General features: G+C 41.4%; 1 protein-coding gene across 1 annotated transcript in view; it reads right to left on the reverse strand.

Moving 5' to 3' along the window:
• Window positions 1-16,768: 16,768 nt before the first annotated feature.
• Window positions 16,769-22,556, reverse strand: part of LOC121878145 (putative serine protease K12H4.7) — a 35,536-nt gene continuing 29,748 nt past the window's right edge. The window contains exons 8-9 of the mRNA XM_042384160.1: window positions 22,149-22,318; window positions 16,769-16,971 (exon numbers count right to left, since the gene is read on the reverse strand). Of these exons, the coding sequence (XP_042240094.1) occupies window positions 16,862-16,971; window positions 22,149-22,318 (280 nt within the window). The 3' untranslated portion in view covers window positions 16,769-16,861. The remainder of the gene's footprint in view (window positions 16,972-22,148; window positions 22,319-22,556) is intronic.

Here is a 22,556-nt window from a genome sequence, read left to right on the forward strand (position 1 = left end):
TCACTACTGGTGTAGTGCCTACCGGGCCTGCCGTGGCGTGTCCTGCTGCCCCCAAGCAAAGTCCTGCCTCATCTTCATGACACGTGGTGCCTCAATCTGTCCTCCACCCTCCGCAAGCCGCGCACGCTACTGTGTCTGTGCTGTCTCCACCAGGACTACATATTGGACCTGAGGACACCACCCCCGGCTACCCATACCCCATCGGCATGTCGACGCACACGCCATCACAATCACACTAAAAGGTATTTCCCTCAATATTGTCAATGCCTATGTGCCTCCCTCCACCCCTACTGTACCTGTCCTACCACACCATATCACCTCCATCCCCACTGTACTTCGCCACGCCTAGTACATTGGCAACTCTGAGCCTGGCCCCACTGTTTGTAAACTTTGTGGTCAACCGACTCTCACACCCTCTCTCACTACATCCTCACTTGCCCTATGATCTCCTCCTACAGGTCCCCAGCCAATACCGACACCTCTTCCCTCCCTGACCAGATATCCCTCCTCCTAGTGACAGGCCTGGCACTTGACATTATTTGGGACCTGCCACACTTTGTCATAAACAGATAAAGTGTACCAGGAATTTTGCCCCCACACACTCGCTTTTTTCTGTCACTTTATGTAACTTGCTGACAAAACCCATGATCCTTCAGGCTTCCACGCCCTAAATGCATGAGTCATAAAGGCAAGCATGAACTCCGCATGCTTCCCCGATGGGCACTATAAACGCTTCTGTGCTTCACCTTGCATAGGATGTAAGGGGGTGCCTAATAAACTAGCCCCCTTGTGAGCAATCTAAAAAAAATCTAAATCTAATCTCTGTTTGCTTCCAGCTCTGGCCTGAGCAGCATGTCTGTATCCGTCCTTATCCAGCCTCTGGCCTGTTGGCATGTCTGGAGTTGACTCATGCATTTGTTCCATGTTTGATTGAAACATTTTATTTAGCCAGAAAAATACAGATACAGAGTGGATAATAATAACAATATTAACATGGCTGAGCCAATTGAGAACCTGAGCTCTCTTTGTGGCACCTGATAATTATATACTATACATTTATCTCAAGAAAGTATTATGTAACATTTAGTATCATTTGGAATAGTACAATCGCATGGTAGTAATAAGTACATCTCATAATGTTACCACTTCAATATTTATTTATCTTATTATTTATTATTTGTATTTGTTATTTATTTATTTATTTTGTTTATTTTTTATTTATCTATACATACATATACACATACATATACATATATACATATATATATATATATATATATATATATATATATATATATATATATATATATATATATATATATATATATATATATATATATATATATATACATATACATACATACACATACACATATACATATAAATTAGAGTGGAATTTAAAAACATAAGTATAATGGGGGAGCAGTACAGCCTGGGTTGAACAGTAATAAGGTTGAACAAGAGGACAGAGCTTTCAGGATTATGTCTAGTTGGCAATTATGTTTATTGTAATGATAATTACTTATTTATTTACATGATAATTTCCTATAAAACGGATTTGATGGTACAATAAAAGCAGGTACTGTAAATATAGTAAGTGTTTCAAGAAATATTAATACTTCGACAATAGATATTTTTTTAGAGATGATTTAAAGGAAGGGAGCGTAGTCTTTGCTCGGATGTGTGGTGGTAAATTGTTCCACACCTTCACACAGTGATATTTTATGAAGGTCCGGGACTGAGAGGAGTGCATGGGGGGTGGTCTTAGTAGCTCTGAGTGCCTTAAGTTGTATCTCTGATTATTCCGGAACTGGAAGTAATTATTGTCAAGCAAGTGATTGATAGATTTGTAAACAAAGAGGGCACAGCAGTAAGTATTAATATCCTCGAATTTTAAAAATTTCAATATAGCAAATTTTTCGTTTGTGTGATCTGTTTTTTCAAGTAGGTCATTGTCCGTACAGCTCTCTTTTGTGCAGTAACCAGAGATTGTGTTTTTAAAGAGCCAGAGGCCCCCCATAGTGTGTGACAGTGTATCAGGTGTTGGTAAACAAGATCATGATAGATTTTTTTCATTGCTGTGAGAGTGAGTGACTGTCGAGTGTGATACATGATACCGCATTGTTTATTGATTTTGCTCGAATCGAATCGATGGGTGAAGTAAAGTATGAAGAGATCTTGATGCTGATGCGTAAATTGGTGGTGCGGGAAGTGGACTTGAAGAATGATGGTGGAATTTGGAGGGACTTGGGGTTGGTGGATAGTGCAAGAAGAAAAGCGAGGAAATTGGAAAATAGAAGTAGAATGCTAGGTCTTGGGGCTCAACCCAAGTGCTTCTCTTTTCTCATGTTTGTGTTTCAGCTAATTTTCGTCTTAGGTGTTATATTTATGTCAGGTGTTTGTATGTTTAGCAAATATTGCTATTTTATGCCTTACATTTTCAGGTCTTGTGTCCTAGCCAATGGTGGGGAATCTAGGGCACGTACTTGTGTTTCTGCTAAGAACATCCCCTCTTTTTATGATCTAATGTTGTAAGTGGTAGGGCTGCCAAGGTTGTCACTGGGGTAACGTTGCATCTTTCAATAAAGTGGAGTTGGTGTGGGTTCTAGGGCTCTTCTTTTACTGCGAGGGAACCACGACTGTTCTCTTCTTTCTTCTTCTGTCTCTTCCATCCATGCTATGATTGGTCCTGCCTCTATTTCCTCTAACTTTGTCCATCTTCTTTTTGATTTTTGGTGTAGGTAAACGTTTAGGGGTTCTATTTGCGCTCGTTGGTGTAGTTGACTGTTGGTGACTATGTCAGGATATCTGATGTTGTATACATCCCTTAGGGCGAAGTTTTGAGTTGTCTGCAGTTTCTTTATGTTTGTTTGTTTTATTGCATGTAGGGGAATTGGTGGATATACTAGTCGGGATTGGACAAAGGCTCTATATAACTTTAACTTGTTTTTTGCTGACAAGCTTCTGAAGCGTTTTAATTTAATTACCATGTTTCTGGTTTTTGCAAGTTTTTCGGTGATGAATGTTTTGTAGCCTTTTGTTGTTATCTTCAGCCCTAGGACAGTGCCTTCCATGGCATATGGGATCACTTTGTTGTCTACTATAATGGGGTCTTTTTTCCTTTTAGCGATTGGTATTATTTTGAACTTGTTGGTGTTCGTTTGTATCTTCCACTTTTTTTCGTACTGGTTGATGTTCTCTGTTGCGTTGGAAGTATGTTGTGCCAATATTGCTGTTGATTTGCCAGGGTATGTGATGATTTGTGTGATATCGTCTGCAAAACTTATGTATTCACTGTAGGGAGCTGGTTCTGGTAGGTCTGCTGTGTAGATATTGTACAGCGTGGGTGAAAGGCCACTGCCTTGGGGTACTCCACTTTTCAGTTCTATGGGTGGTCCTATATAGCTGCCAATTTGTATTTGTGCCGTGCGGTCGTCTAGGAAGTCACAGACGATTTTTTCTATTGGTTCTGGAAGATTTAATTGAAGCAGTTTAAATTTTAATCCTAGGTGCCATACTTTATCGAACGCTTTCTTAACGTCTCTTAATACAACGTTGACTTGGTTTCTTTCTGCTTTCTTGTTGGCTAACGGTTCCGTGATTATGGCTAGTGCAGTATGTGTTCCCTTTCTTTCAGTGAATCCGTGTTGTCTGCAGTTTAGTAGTCCATTTTCGCTCCTGTGTTTTCTGATTCTCTTGTTTATTGCCTTTTCAAATAGTTTTCCTATAGCTTCGAGTAGGGAAATCGGTCTGTAGTTAATTACTTGAGTGTGGTCTTTGGCTGGTTTCGGTATGAATATGAGTTTTGCGTTTTTGAATTCATCAATGAAGTATCCACTTGCCAAAGCTGAGTTTGATATTTCAAGGATGCCTCGTGTGCAGTTGTTGGGTAGGTATAGAATCATATTTCTTGTGACTTTTGTGAGTCCTGGTGCTTTTTCTTTAGTGTGTCTGAGGTAGTGTAGCAGTTCTCTTTCTGTAATTGGTTCCATCGGGTTGAGCCTGGTTTTGTCCACCACATGGTATGGGGTTATCCTATGTATCATTTCAGCCATTTCTCTGCAGATATGATTTTCGTGTTCCTCATCAAATTGCTCATTTTCTTCTTCTGATATTTGAAATACTTTTTTCCATTCTCTCCTGTATGCGGATTCTATCTCTTTTTCTTCAAAGAGTTTTTTCCCGTTTTGGACTTTTATGTACTTTTGTTGGTGTTTGTCGTTTCCTAGAATTTTGTTTACGTTCTGCCAGAAGTTCTTGTCATTTCTTGTGGTATCCAGGTTGTTTATTAGTTCGTTCCATATCTGTTGGTGTGCTATCAGGCTTTCATCTCTTAACTTTTGTTGTATTTGCCTTAAGTTTCTAATAAGCTCTGTTGTTGGTGGATAGTTTAGTATGTACATCATTATTTTATTGTATTGTACTTGGAGCATTCGCAATTCATGAGTTGTCCTGATGTGTGGTAGCGTTCGATATGTTGTGATTGGTATGTTGTTCTCTGTTGCCTTTTTGATGTTATGTATAAGGGTATCTGTTTCGTTGTCTATATCTTCTAGTATTTAGCCTTGGAGATCTGGGATCTTAACTTGTTCTAGTTGCTTCCTGTAGCCTTCCCAGTCTGCTTTTTGCATTTGGAAACGTGGGGTTGTTGGTACTTGGATTGGGCTTGTAGATAGTTTTATTATCATTGGAATGTGGTCACTGGTAGTTAGTGGTCTTTGTTTTATATGGTAATTCAGGAATGCCTTGTTATTGGTAAAGACTTTGTCTGGGGTTCTTGTTTTGTTAATGCCATTGAATGTGGTGAAGTGTAGTCCTAGGTTAATCAGCTTCCCTGTGCTTATTATGGTATGCAGTGCAGTGCCCACCCTGTTCCTGTTTCCGTGGCCGAATATTGGATGTCTTGGGTTCAGATCTCCTATTATATATGTTGGGCAGTTGTAGTTCAATAGTTTTATCAAGTCTGGGGCCGGCAGGTAGTTCCTTCTTGGCGGTAAATATGCTGTGGCTATTGCTATTTCTCCAAGTGTGGTAGTAATTCCCAGGAATTCATCCTCGAAATCGTCGATGATTTGATGTTTGAGTCTGTGTTTTACAGCAATGGCCACGCTATCATTTAATTCTTCTGTTTTATTTCTTTGGTAGGTTGTATATCCAAATATTTTTATTTTCTTGGAATTTGAATTGCCATGACTATTTATTAAAGTTATGACCGGAACAATGCTGAGGTATGTGTTTGCAAGGTTGTTTTTATTTGTTTCCCAGTTGCGGACGTTGTGTTGTATGATGGTAAGTCTTCTCGGTTTGTCGTTATTCATTATGTTTTGATTTTTGTTTCTTGTTTGTTGCTGTGAATGGCTTGTATGTGGCTAAGGTTTGTCCTTCCTGTCCTTGAGAATGTTAGGTGGGGAGTCAGTGGTCCTTATGCTGAAATTAGAATTAGGTAGGAAGTGAAATTATATTATGTCTTGTACATTTTATTTGTAAATATATATAAATTAGGTTGATTTACCTACGTGTTTCTGTTGGTCCTTTTCGGCCAGAATTTTATTCTTCAGCCATGACTGAGTATTTGGGAACATCTAAAGAGTATTTCATGAAGTCTACCCCACTTAAAGCTAACCACAGCAGTACGTAGTAGGTAGTAGGAAGTAACCAAACCGGGAGGTTCTACCGCCTAGGAAGCTATTGGAAGCATAATGTGCTGTCTAATGGTAGACCCTGCTGCCATATAGCATCAAGAAAATTGTGACCAAGTCCCAGGTTTCTCATCTGACTTTCTGCCATATTTACACACAATTGCAGGGTCTCAATTGTCTCTCTTTCTATTGACAACACAACATATATAACCGTACTCATTCTTGATTCTTTCTATTCTTTTATTCTCCTATGATGTCAGTCAACAGTAATATTGCAGCGGGGGCCATCTCGGATGGGTCGGGAAGGTTGTGGACCACAGGGCCGACCTGATCATCATCAAACTACAGGAGCCTCAACTGACGTCACCACGGTTGCTGGAGGATCGCCTTTTTTTCACACTTAATTTTTCCAATATTGCGGCCTGAGATTCAATTTTCCTTCTGTGGAGCACCATCTATTAACTTTTTCCCCCGACCTCTTACTACTACCTGAACTTCAACTGACCAAAGGAGCTTCACCCAAACCTTTTAATGTTTCCAATTACACCCTGTAAACCTATGTCCGTTCTAAGGGAATTATATGCACCTACTGCAACACACGTACACCAATAGCTCGACTGACGGATCTTGAATCACCCTCTTGATGATGTCATTTGGCTCAAAATATCTCTACCAATTATGACTATTTTCCTTTGTTTCCAATACTGTTCTCCCAACTCTACCAACTAATTAGAACTCTTTGAGTATACCACTTCTTGCCATGAGTCATTGCTATCCACACACCCAAACGCCGAGATCCTCTACCTAGGGGATTTCAATGTACATCACAGAGAGTGGCTTGGCTCTGCAAGGGATGACCCAAGTGGAGCTGAGGCACTCTCTTTTTCCTTACTTAATGATCTGGAACAAATAATTAAACACCCGACACGCGTTACCTGATCGACACAATCAACTTGCTAACATTATTGATATTTGTTTTACCATTGTATAACCCCTCACACTATACATACTCAATATCTGCCCCCTTAGGGTCTTCTGATCACAATCTTATTTCTATTAAATCAAACTGGGCATGACCACCTCCCCCACCCCCCTCTAAACGTCGAATATTGCACTATCGGAGTGCGAACTGGCAATCTTTGCGAAAATTCTTCTCCGACTTTCCTTGGGTTGAATGTTGCTTTTCCACTACGGACATCTCGGTATGTGCTGGCAGCATTGCTGGGGTTGTACAGAGTGGTATGAGTGCATTTATCCCATCTTCTACCAAAACTCACTTTACAATCATGGTTTAATCGCCCCTGTTCTCTTGCATGTAGGGAGAGAGAGGGGGCATATCAAGCTATGAAACTATCTCCTTCTCCAATTACCAACACTTTTTCATTACTTGTATGAATCGTCGTAATGATATCCTTCGTAGGGCCACTCTGAAATTTATAAAAAGAAAGACCGCTGTCCTGACTATCTCTTCTTCTAATAAATCCTTCTGGTACTTAAAGAAAAACACCTGTAATAACTTCTGCACTCCCTTCTTTCTTCCTCTCTTCCGACCTGATAACTCTATAGCCAACTCTCCCCCTGATAAAGCCAATCTCTTTGGCACCTTATTATCCTCTAACTCCACCTTAGACTATTCCAACTCTACCCCTCCTACTCCTGCTCTTCCTACTGAACCTATGCACTTTCCTATACTCTCTACTCGTCGGGTTGCCGGTGTGTTATCCAGGTTGGATGTGAGTAGGGCACAGGGACCGGACTGAATACCCCTTTGTGTTCTGAGGGAGTGTGCTTCCTCTTCTCTTTCGCCTTTGCATCAAAACCCCAACTTTTCCTTCTTCTTGGAAGTATGCCTTGGTTCAGCCCATCTCGAAGAATTGTGACCATTCCAGTCACTCTAACTATCGCCCCATTGCCCTAACTTCATCCCTCTCTAAGATTTTCGAAACTATCTTGAACTTTCATTTTCTCCGTCACCTTCAACGCCATTCTTTTTTTTCAGATCACCAGTATGGCTGTCGCCAGGCGAGAGGTACTGTTGATCTGCTCTCCTACTGCAACCATCTCTGGTCATCCTCTCTTAGAGATTATGGGGGAAACTTTTGTCATGGCCCTCGACATCCCCAAAGCATTTGTCAGGGTATGGCACAAGTCTTTGCTTTCTAAACTTCCTTCTTATGGCTTCTCTTCCCTACTTTGTTCGCTAATTTCTAGCTTCCTTGAGAACAGGATCCATGGCAGTTGTTGTCGAGGGACCGATCTCTCGGTCTTTTTCTACCAATAATGGTGTCCCACAGGGTTCTGTTCTTTCATCTACTCTCTTCCTTCTTTTTATCTTTGATTTACTTCACATTACGATTAATTCTATCCATTCTTACGCTGATGATTCTACTCTTCACTCTTCTTCACATTTTCACCTTCCCCCTAATTCTCAAACTAGATCTGTTTCTAGAGCTGATATCATTACATCTATCAATGCGGATCTGTGCAGCATCTCCGAATCGGGAGGTATAAACTTGGTTAAATTCAATAGTAATAAAATTCAGTATTTACCAATCACACTTTCCAAAATAAAAGATCTCCCACAAGTCACATTTCAGGACGCTATTATTCTGCCAAACTCTAAAATAGATATGGTAGGCCTCACCGTTTCCTCTCATATGTCATGGAAGCCACACATCCTCAACCTTGCAAAAGCTGCCTCCCGAAGCTAGGAATGCTGTACAGATACCGTAGCTACCTCATTCCTGAGCAGTTGCTTCATGTAGTACTGGTCTGATATTTAGGGTGGCTCTACTTCTGTCCAACTGTTAGATAGGGTGGAATCAAAGGCATTTCGTCTTATTAACTCCCCCTCCTTTAGTTCATAATCTTTTTTCCCTTTCTTTTCGCCGCAATGTTACTCCACTCTCTCTTTTACAGGTACTTTAACGGGCAATGTTCCGTGGATTTGAGATCCTCTGTACAGCCGGCAGAGCGGTGGGCTCTAGCACTAGTCTTGCTCGCGGTGCCCACCGTTTCTCTGTGAAAGTCGGTCACACTAGAATAAACCGTTATAATACATCCTTCTTTCTTCACACAGCCAACCTGTGGAATGCTCTTCCTTCTTCTGTGTTTTCATACCCATACAATTTGTCTCACTTAAAAAATATGGTTTTGCGGCATGTTCGTGGTGTAGATTATTATCGTTTTTTTTCTGTTTTCTTTTTAATATCTTTTTACTCATATTTTCTTTTCGGCCCCACGCCCCGTTGTGGGTCGATGACCTGTTCCCGGGTGGGCTATTCCCCGTAAAAAAAAATATATATAAAAATATCACTGTTGTCCAACACTATGTATTTTGGGGTAAGCATGGGCAAAACACGGGGTTGTGATTGATTTTGATTTTGCCGCTTACAGCGGCTACTTTATTGTGCACCCCACACTCATCCTGTGAGCGGTAGCGCAAAATGATTACAGAGTAGAGTTTACACAGGGTCATAATAATTAACCCCCGTTGTCAGGATATTATGGCACTGAATGTTTCACATTATTTCATTTACATTATTTGTTTAGTTCTATATATAAAGGGTAACTTATTCACAAATGCGTGAGTACAGGCGTGTGAGGCAGTATGTCTGGCCTCACACTTTGTTATTAACATTTACGTGAGAGGTATTCAAGCACATTGCGTATTTGGTTCTGTACATGAGAACTGATATAGTTACTAAGTGCAAAAAAGTGGATAAAATCTTAATATTTCGGCTATCTTGCCATTAGAGATGAAGTGTTGTGCCATTTCACACACAGTGTGCTTGGACCTGTCCCTAAAAGGTTCTATCTTCACACAGTCGAGGACGTAGTGTTCAAGTGTGTGGCCATATGTATGGCCACACACTTTACATTTAGTTTTGTTTACATCTGCTTGAGGAACATACTGCCAAAGGTACTTATATCCTAACCTTAATCTAGCGGTTACAACATCTTGTAATCTAGTGATCTTGTTACTTGCTCCATATACATGTTTCACTTGATACATCTCATCATGGTAACCTATGGATCGACTAGTGCCTGTTTGCACTAGTCTACTTGCGTCAAACTCATCAATAAGTTCTTTCCTAATTACAGTTATAAGGGTTCTTTTTGACAGACCCAAATTGTATTCAACGGTGTCTTTGTGAGACGCGAGTTTGGCGAGGGCATCAACTCATGTTTAATGAGGCCTATGTGAGAGGGGATCCACAACAGTTTGACCATGACACCCCGGTCAACAAGGCACGCATATTTGTGTCTGGCTTCAGAGACAAGAGCGTGACAACCTGAGTCGAGGGTGCCAAGGGCAAGTAGTGAGGATAGAGAGTCAGTGATGATGAGACTGTCAGTAACAGTGGTTTCTATGAATTTAATAGCTGTGAGTATGGCAACTAATTCAGTTTGTAGAGTGGATGCCCAGCTGTTAATTCTAACTCCTTTCTCAATTATATTACCGTCAGGTTGAGTCACAACAATAGCACTTCCAGCCCTCCCACAGGCGGTGTTAAGAGATCCATCAGTGTAGATGGTCTGTGTGATATTATCATCAGTCTGTAGAGTGTGTATGTGTTCAAGAGCTCTCAATTTGGCAGTGTGTTGGAGATAAATGGTTTGTATAATTAATTTTTTCGGCGGATACGTCGGTATTGTGATATCGAAGGGAACTGACCGCCAGGGTGGCAGGAAGCGCTGTTGTGTCTCAACTTTGTACAGGTGGTCTAGTCCAAACATCTTCATATGTGTAGCTGTAGTTTGGATCCATTTAGACTCAGTAGTCCCATGGTTCATACATTCTAGCAATTATAAGGAAACAAGGTTATCAGGATCACCACGCAGAAGCCTCAGGGCTATCATGAGGTTGACTTCAATTATTCTATCTTTAACACTGGGTATACCTAGTTCTTTCCTCATATTAAGTACTTTAGTGCTCATGGGACATCCTAGGATAATTCTGAGGGCTTTATTTTGCATTTTCTCGAGCTTGTCAACGCCTTTCCCGTCACGAATGACCAGGGCTGGTGCGTGGTAATCTATCAGAGATCTTATATAGCCTAGGTACACTGTTTTAACAATTCGAATATTAGCACCATAGTGCGGGCTGTACCCCGGTACACTTCTAAGAGGTCTCAGTCTGTCAGTACATTGGCGGGTTAGCTGTTGTATGGCATGTAGGGTACAAGGGACAGTAACACCAAGATATTTAAAAGAAGAAACATAGTCAATAGTGTTGTTACCTATCTTGAACTTGGCGGGGCCGCGTATGCGGTTTCCAGCTTGTTTGTTGAACACCTTAGTTTTCTCAGTGGAGATAATAAGACCGAGGTTCTCACAGGCTGCGTATACATGGTTCAGGGTGGTTTGCATTTCACGATGAGTTTTAGTATGTATAAGAATATCATCAGCATAGCTGATTGAGATATTGCTGGGGTTGTCTGGTATTAAATTTAATAATGCATTCATAAGAACATTGAACAAAGTGGGGCTAAGTACTCCACCTTGAGGGGTACCAAGTTGCATATCTTAACTTCACTTTTGTAACCCTGAAACAGTGCAGCAGCCCTTCTGTTGGTTAGGTAACCACTTATCCAGTGTAACAGCCTACCTCCTATATCCATTTTGGCTAGTTCGTACAATATCAGTTGCCTATTTGCAATATCAAATGCAGCTTTTATGTCAAGAAATGTGGTGTATCTGTTCCTTTCATCACCATGCACAGTTAGGAATGTGGTGATGCAATTATGTACACTTATACCATGGGTGAAGCCATTTATGTTAGGAGACATGTGTTCTCTGATTCTATATAAGAGTCTGCCAAGAACCATCCTCTCAAAGGTTTTACATAGGCAGTCCCCTAACGACCTCAGGCCAGTTGCCATTACCCCCATACCCAGTCTACTTTGTGAGGACTTTGTTTTTGAGTGGGCATTTGCCAGAATCTATCAGTCAATTGATCCACAGCAATTTGGCAATATGAGGACCTCCTCTACATCACACTGCTTGGTGAGCTTTCTGGATTTTCTACACAAAAACTTGCAGAAACGTAAGACATCACTGGCCGTTGCCCTTGCGGACTTCAGGAAGGCCTTTGACCTTGTTGATCACTGCACTGTTATCAACAAGGCTATTGCACTAGGGCTGCCCACCAACCTGGTCTCATGGCGCACTGATTTCTTGAGTGGACGTCGCCAAGCAGTGAGGTATCAGGGCTTGGTCTCTACATTCCAACACCTCACCTGCGGTGTTCCCCAGGGGACCAAGATGGGACCACTGTGCCTCCTCATCCTGATCAACGACGCTCTATCGGACACTCCTCACAGGTGGAAATACGTGGATGACTGCACTGTGGGGGTTTCAGTGGACAACACCGCACCAGACTACTCACCGCTCCAAGGCACCCTGGACAGGCTACAGGCATGGACTACGGAGAACAAGGTCACCATCAACCACACCAAAACCGAAGTCATGCACATCAATACCGCCACCACTCCAGTGCAAGCCCCAGCAGTCACAGTGGGTGCCCATCCTCTCCAGCTGGTGCAGTCTGCTAAACTCCTGGGTGTAACTATAGACAACAAACTTGACTGGAAGGCCCATGTAAATAACACAGTCAAGGCAGCCTCGTACCGTCTCTACATGCTACGAAGACTTAGGTCACTTGGGACACCCACGCCAGAGCTGAGGACCATCTACAACGCCTTTATTCTCCCCAAACTAACGTATGCGTCACCAGCCTGGTCGTCTTCTCTCAACTCCACCCAACAACGTCAGCTAGAGAAGGTACAGAAAAGGGCCTGCAGAATCATGCTCGGCGCAGAATACTCCGGCTACACCAACGCTCTCTCCACTCTGGAAATGCCATCCCTCAGGCACCTCCACCACCAAACACTGGAAAGGTTTGGCCGTGGACTACTGCACCACCCTCGCCATCGCCACCTCCTGCCACCTGCAGCCCCCCACCCAACTCGCGCAGTCCGCCACTACAACAAAATTCAGCCCATAAGAGCCCGCACCGATACATATAAGAATAGCACCATCCCATCTATTGTTAAAATAATCAACAACTCCTGATTTATGTACTGCACAGCCGTGTAAATGTATTCAATGCATATTATATCATTATGTCTAAATCTAATGTAAGTCTGTATATTTTCAGCCACCGGCTGCAGCTCTATTAATAAACCGTTTATTATTATTATTATTATTATTATGGGACGAAAAGCATCAGGCTGTCCTGGTTTCGGTATTGGTACAACAATAATGCTGGTCCATGATGTGGGTAGTTGGCCCTCGGCATGACTCATATTGTACAATACCAACAATGGATTGCCTGGCACGCGCCTTAGTAGTCTAACGATGTTGTAGGTGACTCCGTTCTCTCCAGGGGAAGTAAACCTACCCCTGGCGAGGGCTGCGTCAAGCTCCCACTCAATATATGGAACATCACACTCATCGTGCTGTTTGCCTAGCATAAAGCTAATAAGATTACTTCTCTCTACAGACTTCGCATCAAGGAGTCCTCGAGTCCTAGCTGGTAACATGTCATAGCTAGACACATGAGCCCACTTTGTTATTAGCTCATTCGACTTTTGCAGAGGGTTTGGATGGGAGACGTGTCTTCTGTTTTTACCTCTGATTATGTTTATGTCTTTCCAGGCTTTGCTGAGGGATGTGTGATGGTTCAGGCTGTTGAGATATGTCTCCCATGCATTTTGTCTGAGTAGGTTTACACGTTCCCTGACAGCAGCAAGGGAAGCTTGATACAATTGTAACATCTGAGGTGTTCTAATTTGTTTGTAACTCTTACCCACCCTCCTGACCCTAGCCCTGAATTTTTTCAGCTCAGGGTCATTATAGCACTGCTGTTGCCTGTTCCCATTATGCTGACCACGTTTTCTCCTTTCTTTGGTGGAGGCATTGTTGGTGAAGTATGCATAAGTCCTATCTATCAGATCGTCATGGAAACTTTGGTAGTTGTCAGGCTTGTAGTCCTTGTACCAGTCATGGATGAAGTCTATGAAAGGGCTTTCATGTTCTTGCTTGACTGTGATTCTACGTCTGTTGAGTTTACCACCAGTGGGGGTGTCATTGGCTACATATATACTAGCTTGGATTGGGCTGTGGTCAGACATAAGATCAGTGACAACATTACAGCTATGAGTTGTGTATGATAGCTTAAAGCCAATACATTTGTCTAGACCCCCGCCATAGATGTGTGTTGGTTCATTATTACCTATAATTTGAACATCTTCATATGCGCTGAGAAGTGAGATAAGTCTCCTACCATTGGTGTTAGTGGTGGAGTCACCTAATTTCTTGTGTCTAGTATTCAGGTCACCCATCAGGACAGTGGGCTCAGTGTGTAAAAAGTCTGGGAGATCTGTGTACTGAAGCTGATCTGAGGGAGCATAGGCGTATAGCATGTTGAGTGTGGAGTTGCCCAGGTGGATAGTGATCCCATGGTATTGGGCAGACTGGGTGGCGGCTTACCATTAGGTGTGAGACACTCCTGTAGACACACAATATCGATGTCCTCAGTCACAACTTTGTGGTGTAGGTCAGGGTATCGTTTTCTAAGGGATGAGATGTTCCAACTCATCACCTTCACCGCTCTGTATCTTTGTCTGGTATTAACACTGGCCATTATGAAATGTATTTGGAAAGAAGCAAAAGGTACTGTATGATACGTACTGTTCTTTTCTGTGCTGTCTGTCCCTTCGGCAGGCAGTAGGCCAGTTAACCTTTTTGAAACATTTCTGGAGCATGTACGGCTCAACAATTGTTGTATTTCAGTGGCAGACAACAACACACTTTGGTTACACTCGACATCAACACCATTTTCTGTTTATGTTTGTTCATCTTCACTGACCATGTCCACAGAGGCATCAGTAGAACTGTTACCAGTATCACTATTTTCCTCTGCGTGGACACTAGTTCCTGGTGGGTCTTGAGTTTCCACATCTGGTACTGACATCTGAATGTCTTCAGTTTGACTGTAATTTTTCCGTGGCTGCTGCACTGTGTTGGTGGTGTTTTTTTTCTGTAGTGTATCACAGAGGCTCCTTAACATTTCAGTTTGAGCTGTAAATTGAGCTTTGAGTTCTTTAATTTCATTTTTCAAATCATTGATCTCTGTATGTATATTATGTATGCTGTATGTATATTATGTATGTATATTATGTATGCTGTATGTATATTATGTATGTATATTATGTATGTGCTCCATTTATATACATTATTTATTCAGCCTAGCTAGCAGCGTGTGGCAATGTATTTACCATGTCCCACATGCTTAATTAATGTGCCTGGCGACATATGGAAGCTGCTAATGTATCACTTGCCACATGTCGCCTAAAAGGCTAGTTGACCCCCAGACAGAGTAAGGAGCGCCACCTCCCTTGTGTATCTCTGTTTATCCAGTAAATATAACCTACGAAAACTCTACAGGTGTTTGTGCTCGCTCCTGTAGATAGAACTTGATACCCAGAACACATGCAATCTCTTCACATTGCGCGTGTTCACGGAATGTGTTGGCAGCTACCTGTTGTGTCGGTACGTCTGTGTTGCCCCGTACTGATCTTTCGATGACTGCTAGTGATGATCCTGGAGCTTTGGTGGGGAGGGCGGGCCAGGGGTTGGCCGTAGGGAGTACCCTAGCAGCATTAGTGTTTCTTGAGACCTGCCTGGGTGGCGGGTCTGGGCGCTGAAAGGGTGTAGGAGCTCTAGAACAGTCAGGGTGCCATACAGGAACTCCAACTGTTTTGCAGTTAATACACTTCTGTTGGATGACACCCCCTTGAGCAACTGTATCTCTGCAAACCTGTGTTGCATGTTGCCTTGAGCAGAGACCACATCACGGCTTAGTCGAGGGGCATAACCGGGCCACATGGCCCCAGTGCTGACATTTGTAACACCTCCGGGTAGAGGGCTGATAGAGAGTTACCTTCAGAGTCCGATAGGCACCACGGACTCGAATGGTCTTGGGTGGGTCTTCCGAGCCAACCCAGTCTGCAATGACTGCATTCTTGCCCCTGAGTCGCTTTGTCCTTCTGATGTCGGGATGAGCTTCTAGTAGTGTAGGGGTTTGGTACTGGTCGAGCCCTATGATTAAGATGGTTTTCTTGCTCGATGGTTGGGATGATTGTTCCATGGTTATTCCCCTTATGATATTGGTGAGGAGATCCTGTATGACTGCTGGGTCGCTTCTAATCAGAACATGATCTTGTGTACCGACTCTGAACTGAAACTCAGCCTCTGGGTGTTTGCCTTCCGCATCGTTCAGCCAGAGATACTTGTCTTCAGGTGATGTACCTTCAGGGAAGTTTAATCTTACTCTCAGGGGGGGTTGAGGTTGTAGTTGATGGTCTCTAAGTTTTTCTGCCTTTTCGGCCTTCCGCTTGTTCCTGGACTGAGACACAAACTTATTCCCGTCAGAGCTTTGCCACGTCCATGCAACTGGGTACGGTGATCATAATCACCTGTTTTAGAGACATCCATATCTCTCCTGGAACGCTCATGCTACACTGAGATAAAGTGACCCTCACCATGCTGTCATGGTTTCATTATCCTGCTTTACAGGCTATTAACTAATCGGCCTCGTGTTTTGAAGGCGTCATTTCCTCAGCTGTTGATTCGTCAAACAGGTCCCAGTCCTAATTGGTAACAATCTGACCTCACATTGGGATTAGAGCCTAGTAATAACGGAACCCATTCCAAGTAAGTACTTTTTCTAATAAATCCCAATTTTAATGGGTTCCAGCCATAAGTCCCGAGTTGGAGCTGCCAATAAATTTATTTTATACGATATATATATATACAGTAAAGGTATATTCTATATTTTCTTTAATATTGAAGAGTGAAATATAATGGTGGCATTTACATATCTAACATTAGTTTACCAAAGTCTTAGAGTTAATAACAACACTGTATCTCAGTATAATAATAATTACAATTAAATGAGTGTGATCAAATAGGTCCCAATTCTAATAGACACCGACCCTAATTGACCCAGTTTTGTTGTTTAGGTTAAGCTGGAGCCCCTAAGAACTACGGTCATTTATTGGTAGTTACAAACTATTGATGCCTGTGCGTCACTGAAAGTTTCATGAATTAGGGACTCTATATTTAGTGTTCTTTGGGAAGTTTTATTTAGTAGAATAAAATGTTTTCTCGTCCATCAATGGCCATTAACACACTCAGGAGAGATGACAGATGCATCACTCCTGCAACCACTCAGTGATAAGCTGGTTCACCACCTCCCTCGCCGCTGTCAGCTGTGGTGGGTCGCCAGGAGAGGCGGGGCTCATGTTGGCACAGTGAGATGTTCCTGGTGGTGAAATACAACTGTTTAATTAAGAGTAAAATGTCGTTTTTTTCTTAAAAGCACATGATAAACTGATTCTATCTTCTTACAGGTAAACCGTCCCACCTGTAGGAGAGATAATGTAACCGTTCCCACCTGTAGGAGAGATAGTGTAACCGTTCCCACCTGTAGGAGAGATAGTGTAGCCGTTCCCACCTGTAGGGGAGATAGTGTTGCTGTTCCCACCTGTAGGAGAGATAGTGTAACCGTTCCCACCTATAGGAGCGATAGTGTAGCCTTTCCCACCTGTAGGAGAGATAGTGTTGCCGTTCCCACCTGTTGGAGAGATAGTGTAACCGTTCCCACCTGCAGGAGGAGTCATGTAGACCTTCTCACCTGCAGGATTCATCATGTAGACCTTTTCAACGGCAGGAGGCGTCATGTAGACCTTCTCAACTGCAGGAGGTTTCATGTAGACCTTCTCACCTGCAGGGGGCGTCATGTAGACCTTCTCACCTGCAGGGGGCGTCATGTAGACTTTTTCAACGGCAGGAGGGGTCATGTAGACCTTCTCAACTGCAGGAGGCGTCATGTAGACCTTCTCAACTGCAGGAGGGGTCCATGTAGACCTTCTCACCTGCAGGAGGCGCCATTTAGACCTGCTCACCCTGCAGGAGGCGTGTAGACCTTCTCAACTGCAGGAGGCGTCATGTAGGAGCCTTCTCACCTGCAGGAGGCGTCATGTAAACCTTCTACCTACAGGAGGCGTCAAACCTTCTCACCTGCAGGAGGCGTCGTAGACCTTTCTCCTGCAGGATGTCTCTTCTGTCATGTAGACCTTTTCAACTGCAGGAGGCGTCATGTAGTTTCTCAGCTGCAGGAGGCGTCATGTAGACTTTTTTCAACGGCAGGAGGGGTCATGTAGACCTTCTCAATTGCAGGAGGCGTCATCAACTGCAGGAGGCGTCATGTAGACCTTCTCAACTGCAGGAGGCGTCATGTAGTCATGCAGGAGCGTCATCGGGCAGCGTCATGTAGACCTTCTCACCTGCAGGAGGGGTCATGTAGACCTTCTCAACTGCAGGAGGGGTCGTGCAGACCCTTCTCACCTGCAGGAGGCGTCATGTAGACCTTCTCACCTGCAGGAGGCGTCATGTAAACCTTCTTACCTACAGGAGGCGTCATGTAGACCTTTCTCACCTGCAGGAGGCGTCATGTAAACCTTCACCTACAGGAGGCGTCATGTAGACCTTTTCACCTGCAGGAGGCGTCGTGTAGACCTTCTCCTGCAGGATGGGTCATGTAGACCTTCTCACCTGCAGGAGGCGTCATGTAGACCTTTTCAACTGCAGGAGGCGTCATGTAGACCTTCTCAACTGCAGGAGGCGTCATGAAGACCTTCTCAGCTGCAGAGAGGTCATGTAGACCTTCTCACCTGCAAGAGGCGTCATGTAGACCTTCTTACCTGCAGGAGGCGTCATGTAGACCTTTTCAACTGCAGGAGGCGTCATGTAGACCTTCTCAACTGCAGGAGGGGTCGTGTAGACCTTTCCACCTGTAGGAGGCGTCATGTAGACCTTCTCACCTGCAGGAGGCGTCATATAGACCTTCTCACCTGCAGGAGCCGTTGTGTAGACCTTCCCACCTGCAGGAGGCGTCGTGTAGACCTTCTCACCTACAGGAGGTGTCATGTAGGCTTTCTTACTTTGCCTTCGTATGTCAAACTGCCTCAGCTAAACATCGCTGTTATTTTCCTACTGTGTATTATATATATATATATATATATATATATATATATATATATATATATATATATATATATATATATATATATATATATATATATATATATATATATATATATATGTTGAGTCTTTATACATGTACAGAGGGTCGTGGTACATTGTCTTAGATACTGAACATGTAAAGTGAGTCATAGTACATATACACTGAACATGTACAACACAGTTTGGGACATTCCGACGAGTACACTCAGAGTAGTCAGTTCACTTTCTCGTGAATCCAAACCCTCTGAGTTACTCGCCGAGACGTGATGTGTACACACCAGCCTGGAACCATAATATTTTAGGGCAGATTTATTAAATTTTATTCATTCCGTACTCCGGTAGCGATCATGCTTTACATGCTTCTTCGTTTACCTAACGCTCTCATAGAATAACTGATGTAGTATTGGCTTTTATCACGTTATACTATTTTGCTCGTAAGCAGTACACAGTATGTAGCCTCGGCCAGGGTCAATCACTTACGATTTGCGTCTGTCTTTATTAACTATTTCAGTGATTAACGTGTTATGCTTTTACGCTTATTTTTTGTAAATGAAATAAGCCAAATGGAATGAAATTACATTTCACAAAATTGTTACCAAGTCCCAGGTTGCTGATCTGACTTTCTGCCTCATTTACACACAATTGCAGGGTCTCAATTGTTTCTCTTACCATTAACAACACAACATACATATATTGTTTCTCACTCTTGATCTTGATTTCATTTTTTTATTTCTTTATGGTTTATTATTATTATTATTATTATTATTATTATTATTATTATTATTATTATTATTATTATTATTATTATTATTATTATTATTATTATTATTATTACTAGCAGAATCGCCGCCCTCCGGGCGGCTCATTCGCTAGGCAACGGTAGGACGCCACCCTCCGGGAGGCTCCACATTGTCTCACTGTTCAGTCCCGAAAACTTCTTCTTCTATCAATAGTTCATTAACGGTGTATGTAAGTTCCACCATGTTTTTCACTACAATGGTACAGCAAAGTATATTTTTTTAGCATTAAACTGTTATTATTTCATTGTTTATTCATCACTACATATAACACCACCCATCATCACTACATATACCACGATCCATCATCACTACATATAACACCATCCATCATCACTACATATAACATCATCCATCATCACTACATATACCACGATCCATCATCACTACATATAACACCATCCATCATCACTACATATAACAACATCCATCATCACTACATATAACACCATCCATCATCACTACATATAACATCATCCATCATCACTACATATAACACCATCCATCATCACTACATATAACACCATCCATCATCACTACATATAACATCACCCATCATCACTACATATACCACGATCCATCATCACTACATATAACACCATCCATCATCACTACAAATAACATCATCCATCATCACTACATATAACACCATTCATCATCAGTACATATAACACCATCCATCATCACTACATATAACATCATCCATCATCACTACATATAACACCATCCATCATCACTACATATAACAACATCCATCATCACTACATATAACACCATTCATCATCACTACATATAGCACCACCATCACTACCACCACTACTACCACCATCACCAATACCACCACCATCATTACCACTACTATCAACCAGTCTCTACCACCACCACTATATATATATATATATATATAGATTATTATTATTTTTATTATGTTTATTATTATTATTATTATTATTATTATTATTATTATTATTATTATTATTATTATTATTATTATTATTATTATTAATATTATTTTTATATATTATTATTATTATTATTATTATTATTATTATTATTATTATTATTATTATTATTATTATTATTATTAATGTTTATTATTACATTTTCTCTCTCTAGGCCCCGATGTGGGTCAGTGACCTGTGCCCGGGTGGGCTAATTACCGTAAAAAAAAAAAGTATAATGAATACGCATCCGTAAATAAGGAAAAATCTACTAGCAGCAGAGATTATAAGGAATATTGATAACAATCATGTTAAACCAATATGTAGTAATAAATTCATATCAGGCACAAAGAAACTTATTATTTATTGCGAGAAAAATATAATTGGAATAATAAATTAAGATTGCTTATTAGTATACATATATGAATAGTAATATATGAAACAAGGTAAAAAAATAAAACCCTTGCTGGACAACTAACCACAAATTATAACAGAAAAAACTAAATTATGGTTTACACAAAGGACACAAACCCGAGTTAATGGGCAGATATGAAATATATATATTTTTTGTTTTTTTGTTTTTTAGCATGAATAGATGAATAATCTTGCATATGTTGAAATATAATACTCCAAGACCTGTAATTTTAGCTCATAGAATGTTGAAACAAAGTTATTGTTAGTTAACTGACGCGCTAAGAAATGATGAGTCAGCTGATACGAGTTGTTGTGGTTCGGCAGTAGGCCTATAGAGTTTTAACATATATAGTGGGAGATTATGAGATAGGTAATATCTGTAGGTTAATCGTCGATCATTTTGTTCTTAATTACTAGAAGCTTTAGATCTGCTTATAAAGTTCCAAATCGTTATTAATGATGTGTAATATAAGGGAATAAGTACTCATTCAATCCTGTTAAATATATGTCTTTATACTTAATGTGCGGTACAGTAACACATTCTACTCATAATTTGTGTTTTACCCTAAATATTTGCATCCTTGCTTAATAAATATTGCGACATAACTGAACAAGGAACTCCTTAACCTTCTCCTATCCCTCTTGCCCCAGAACCGAACATCCTTACCCTCCTCAGCCCCCATAACCCGCCAACCCCCACCAACCGGCCCCCCGTCCACCCTCTACCCCTCACGGAAAGGATGAATTAACAATGATAAGCGCACTAGTCGGAAATGTCCTCAGCTGTATAACACTGTACTGTACCTCGAGTCTCCACATTTATAATAATAATAATAATAATAATAATAATAATAATAATAATAATAATAATAATAATAATAATAATAATAATAATAATAATAATAATAATAATAATAATAATAATAATAATAATAATAATAATAATAATAATAATAATAATAATAATAAATAGTTTATTGAAAAAGTTTGCAGCCCGAAGGCTGAAAATATACATTGGACACAAATGACTTATTACATACATTGTTGGTTTAACAAAAGCCTTCATTAGAGAAAGGTGAAGGAACATACAGTGAACATACAGATTAATGTTTACACACGCAGCTCATGTAAGCTCAGGTGTTGAACACCAGATACGTAGTGAAGTAACTCCCTCACAGATGGCGTTATGAGAGGCATCACGTGGAGTACTAGTTCCCATATTAAAGTGCAGGTGACTTTGATGGTCATAATTTATAACTTACCATTAATATAAATGGCTGGGGCATCAGGGTTGAGGTCGGAAGTAATGCCCAGGGCGTGCCAGGGGTCGATAGAGCCGTTGAGGAAGACAACTCTTGTCACCTTCAGGTCACGTCCACCGAAGATTGTGTTTGTTCTCTTGACACCTGCCTCTAGGAGACTTAAGTCGAACCTGTACATAAGATAATGTTTCTGTCTTAAAGTGTAAACAAAATCCTGTAAAATGTCTTTGGTCGCGTTTGTTTTTGTATCACACAGAAATGTTTTAAATACTTTCTGAAGCGTCTATATACACAGTATTTAGTTTGGGAGAAAATCTATTGTGAATTCTCTCCAGGGGAAGTGTTTTTGGCACACTTGTATGGAAACACTTAAGTTCGGAGCTCTCCCCTTAACTAGTAGTAAGAATC

This window comes from Homarus americanus, unplaced genomic scaffold (genome assembly GCF_018991925.1).
Source record: "Homarus americanus isolate GMGI-L3 unplaced genomic scaffold, GMGI_Hamer_2.0 scaffold45562, whole genome shotgun sequence".
In the NCBI taxonomy this organism is placed as follows: domain Eukaryota; kingdom Metazoa; phylum Arthropoda; class Malacostraca; order Decapoda; family Nephropidae; genus Homarus; species Homarus americanus.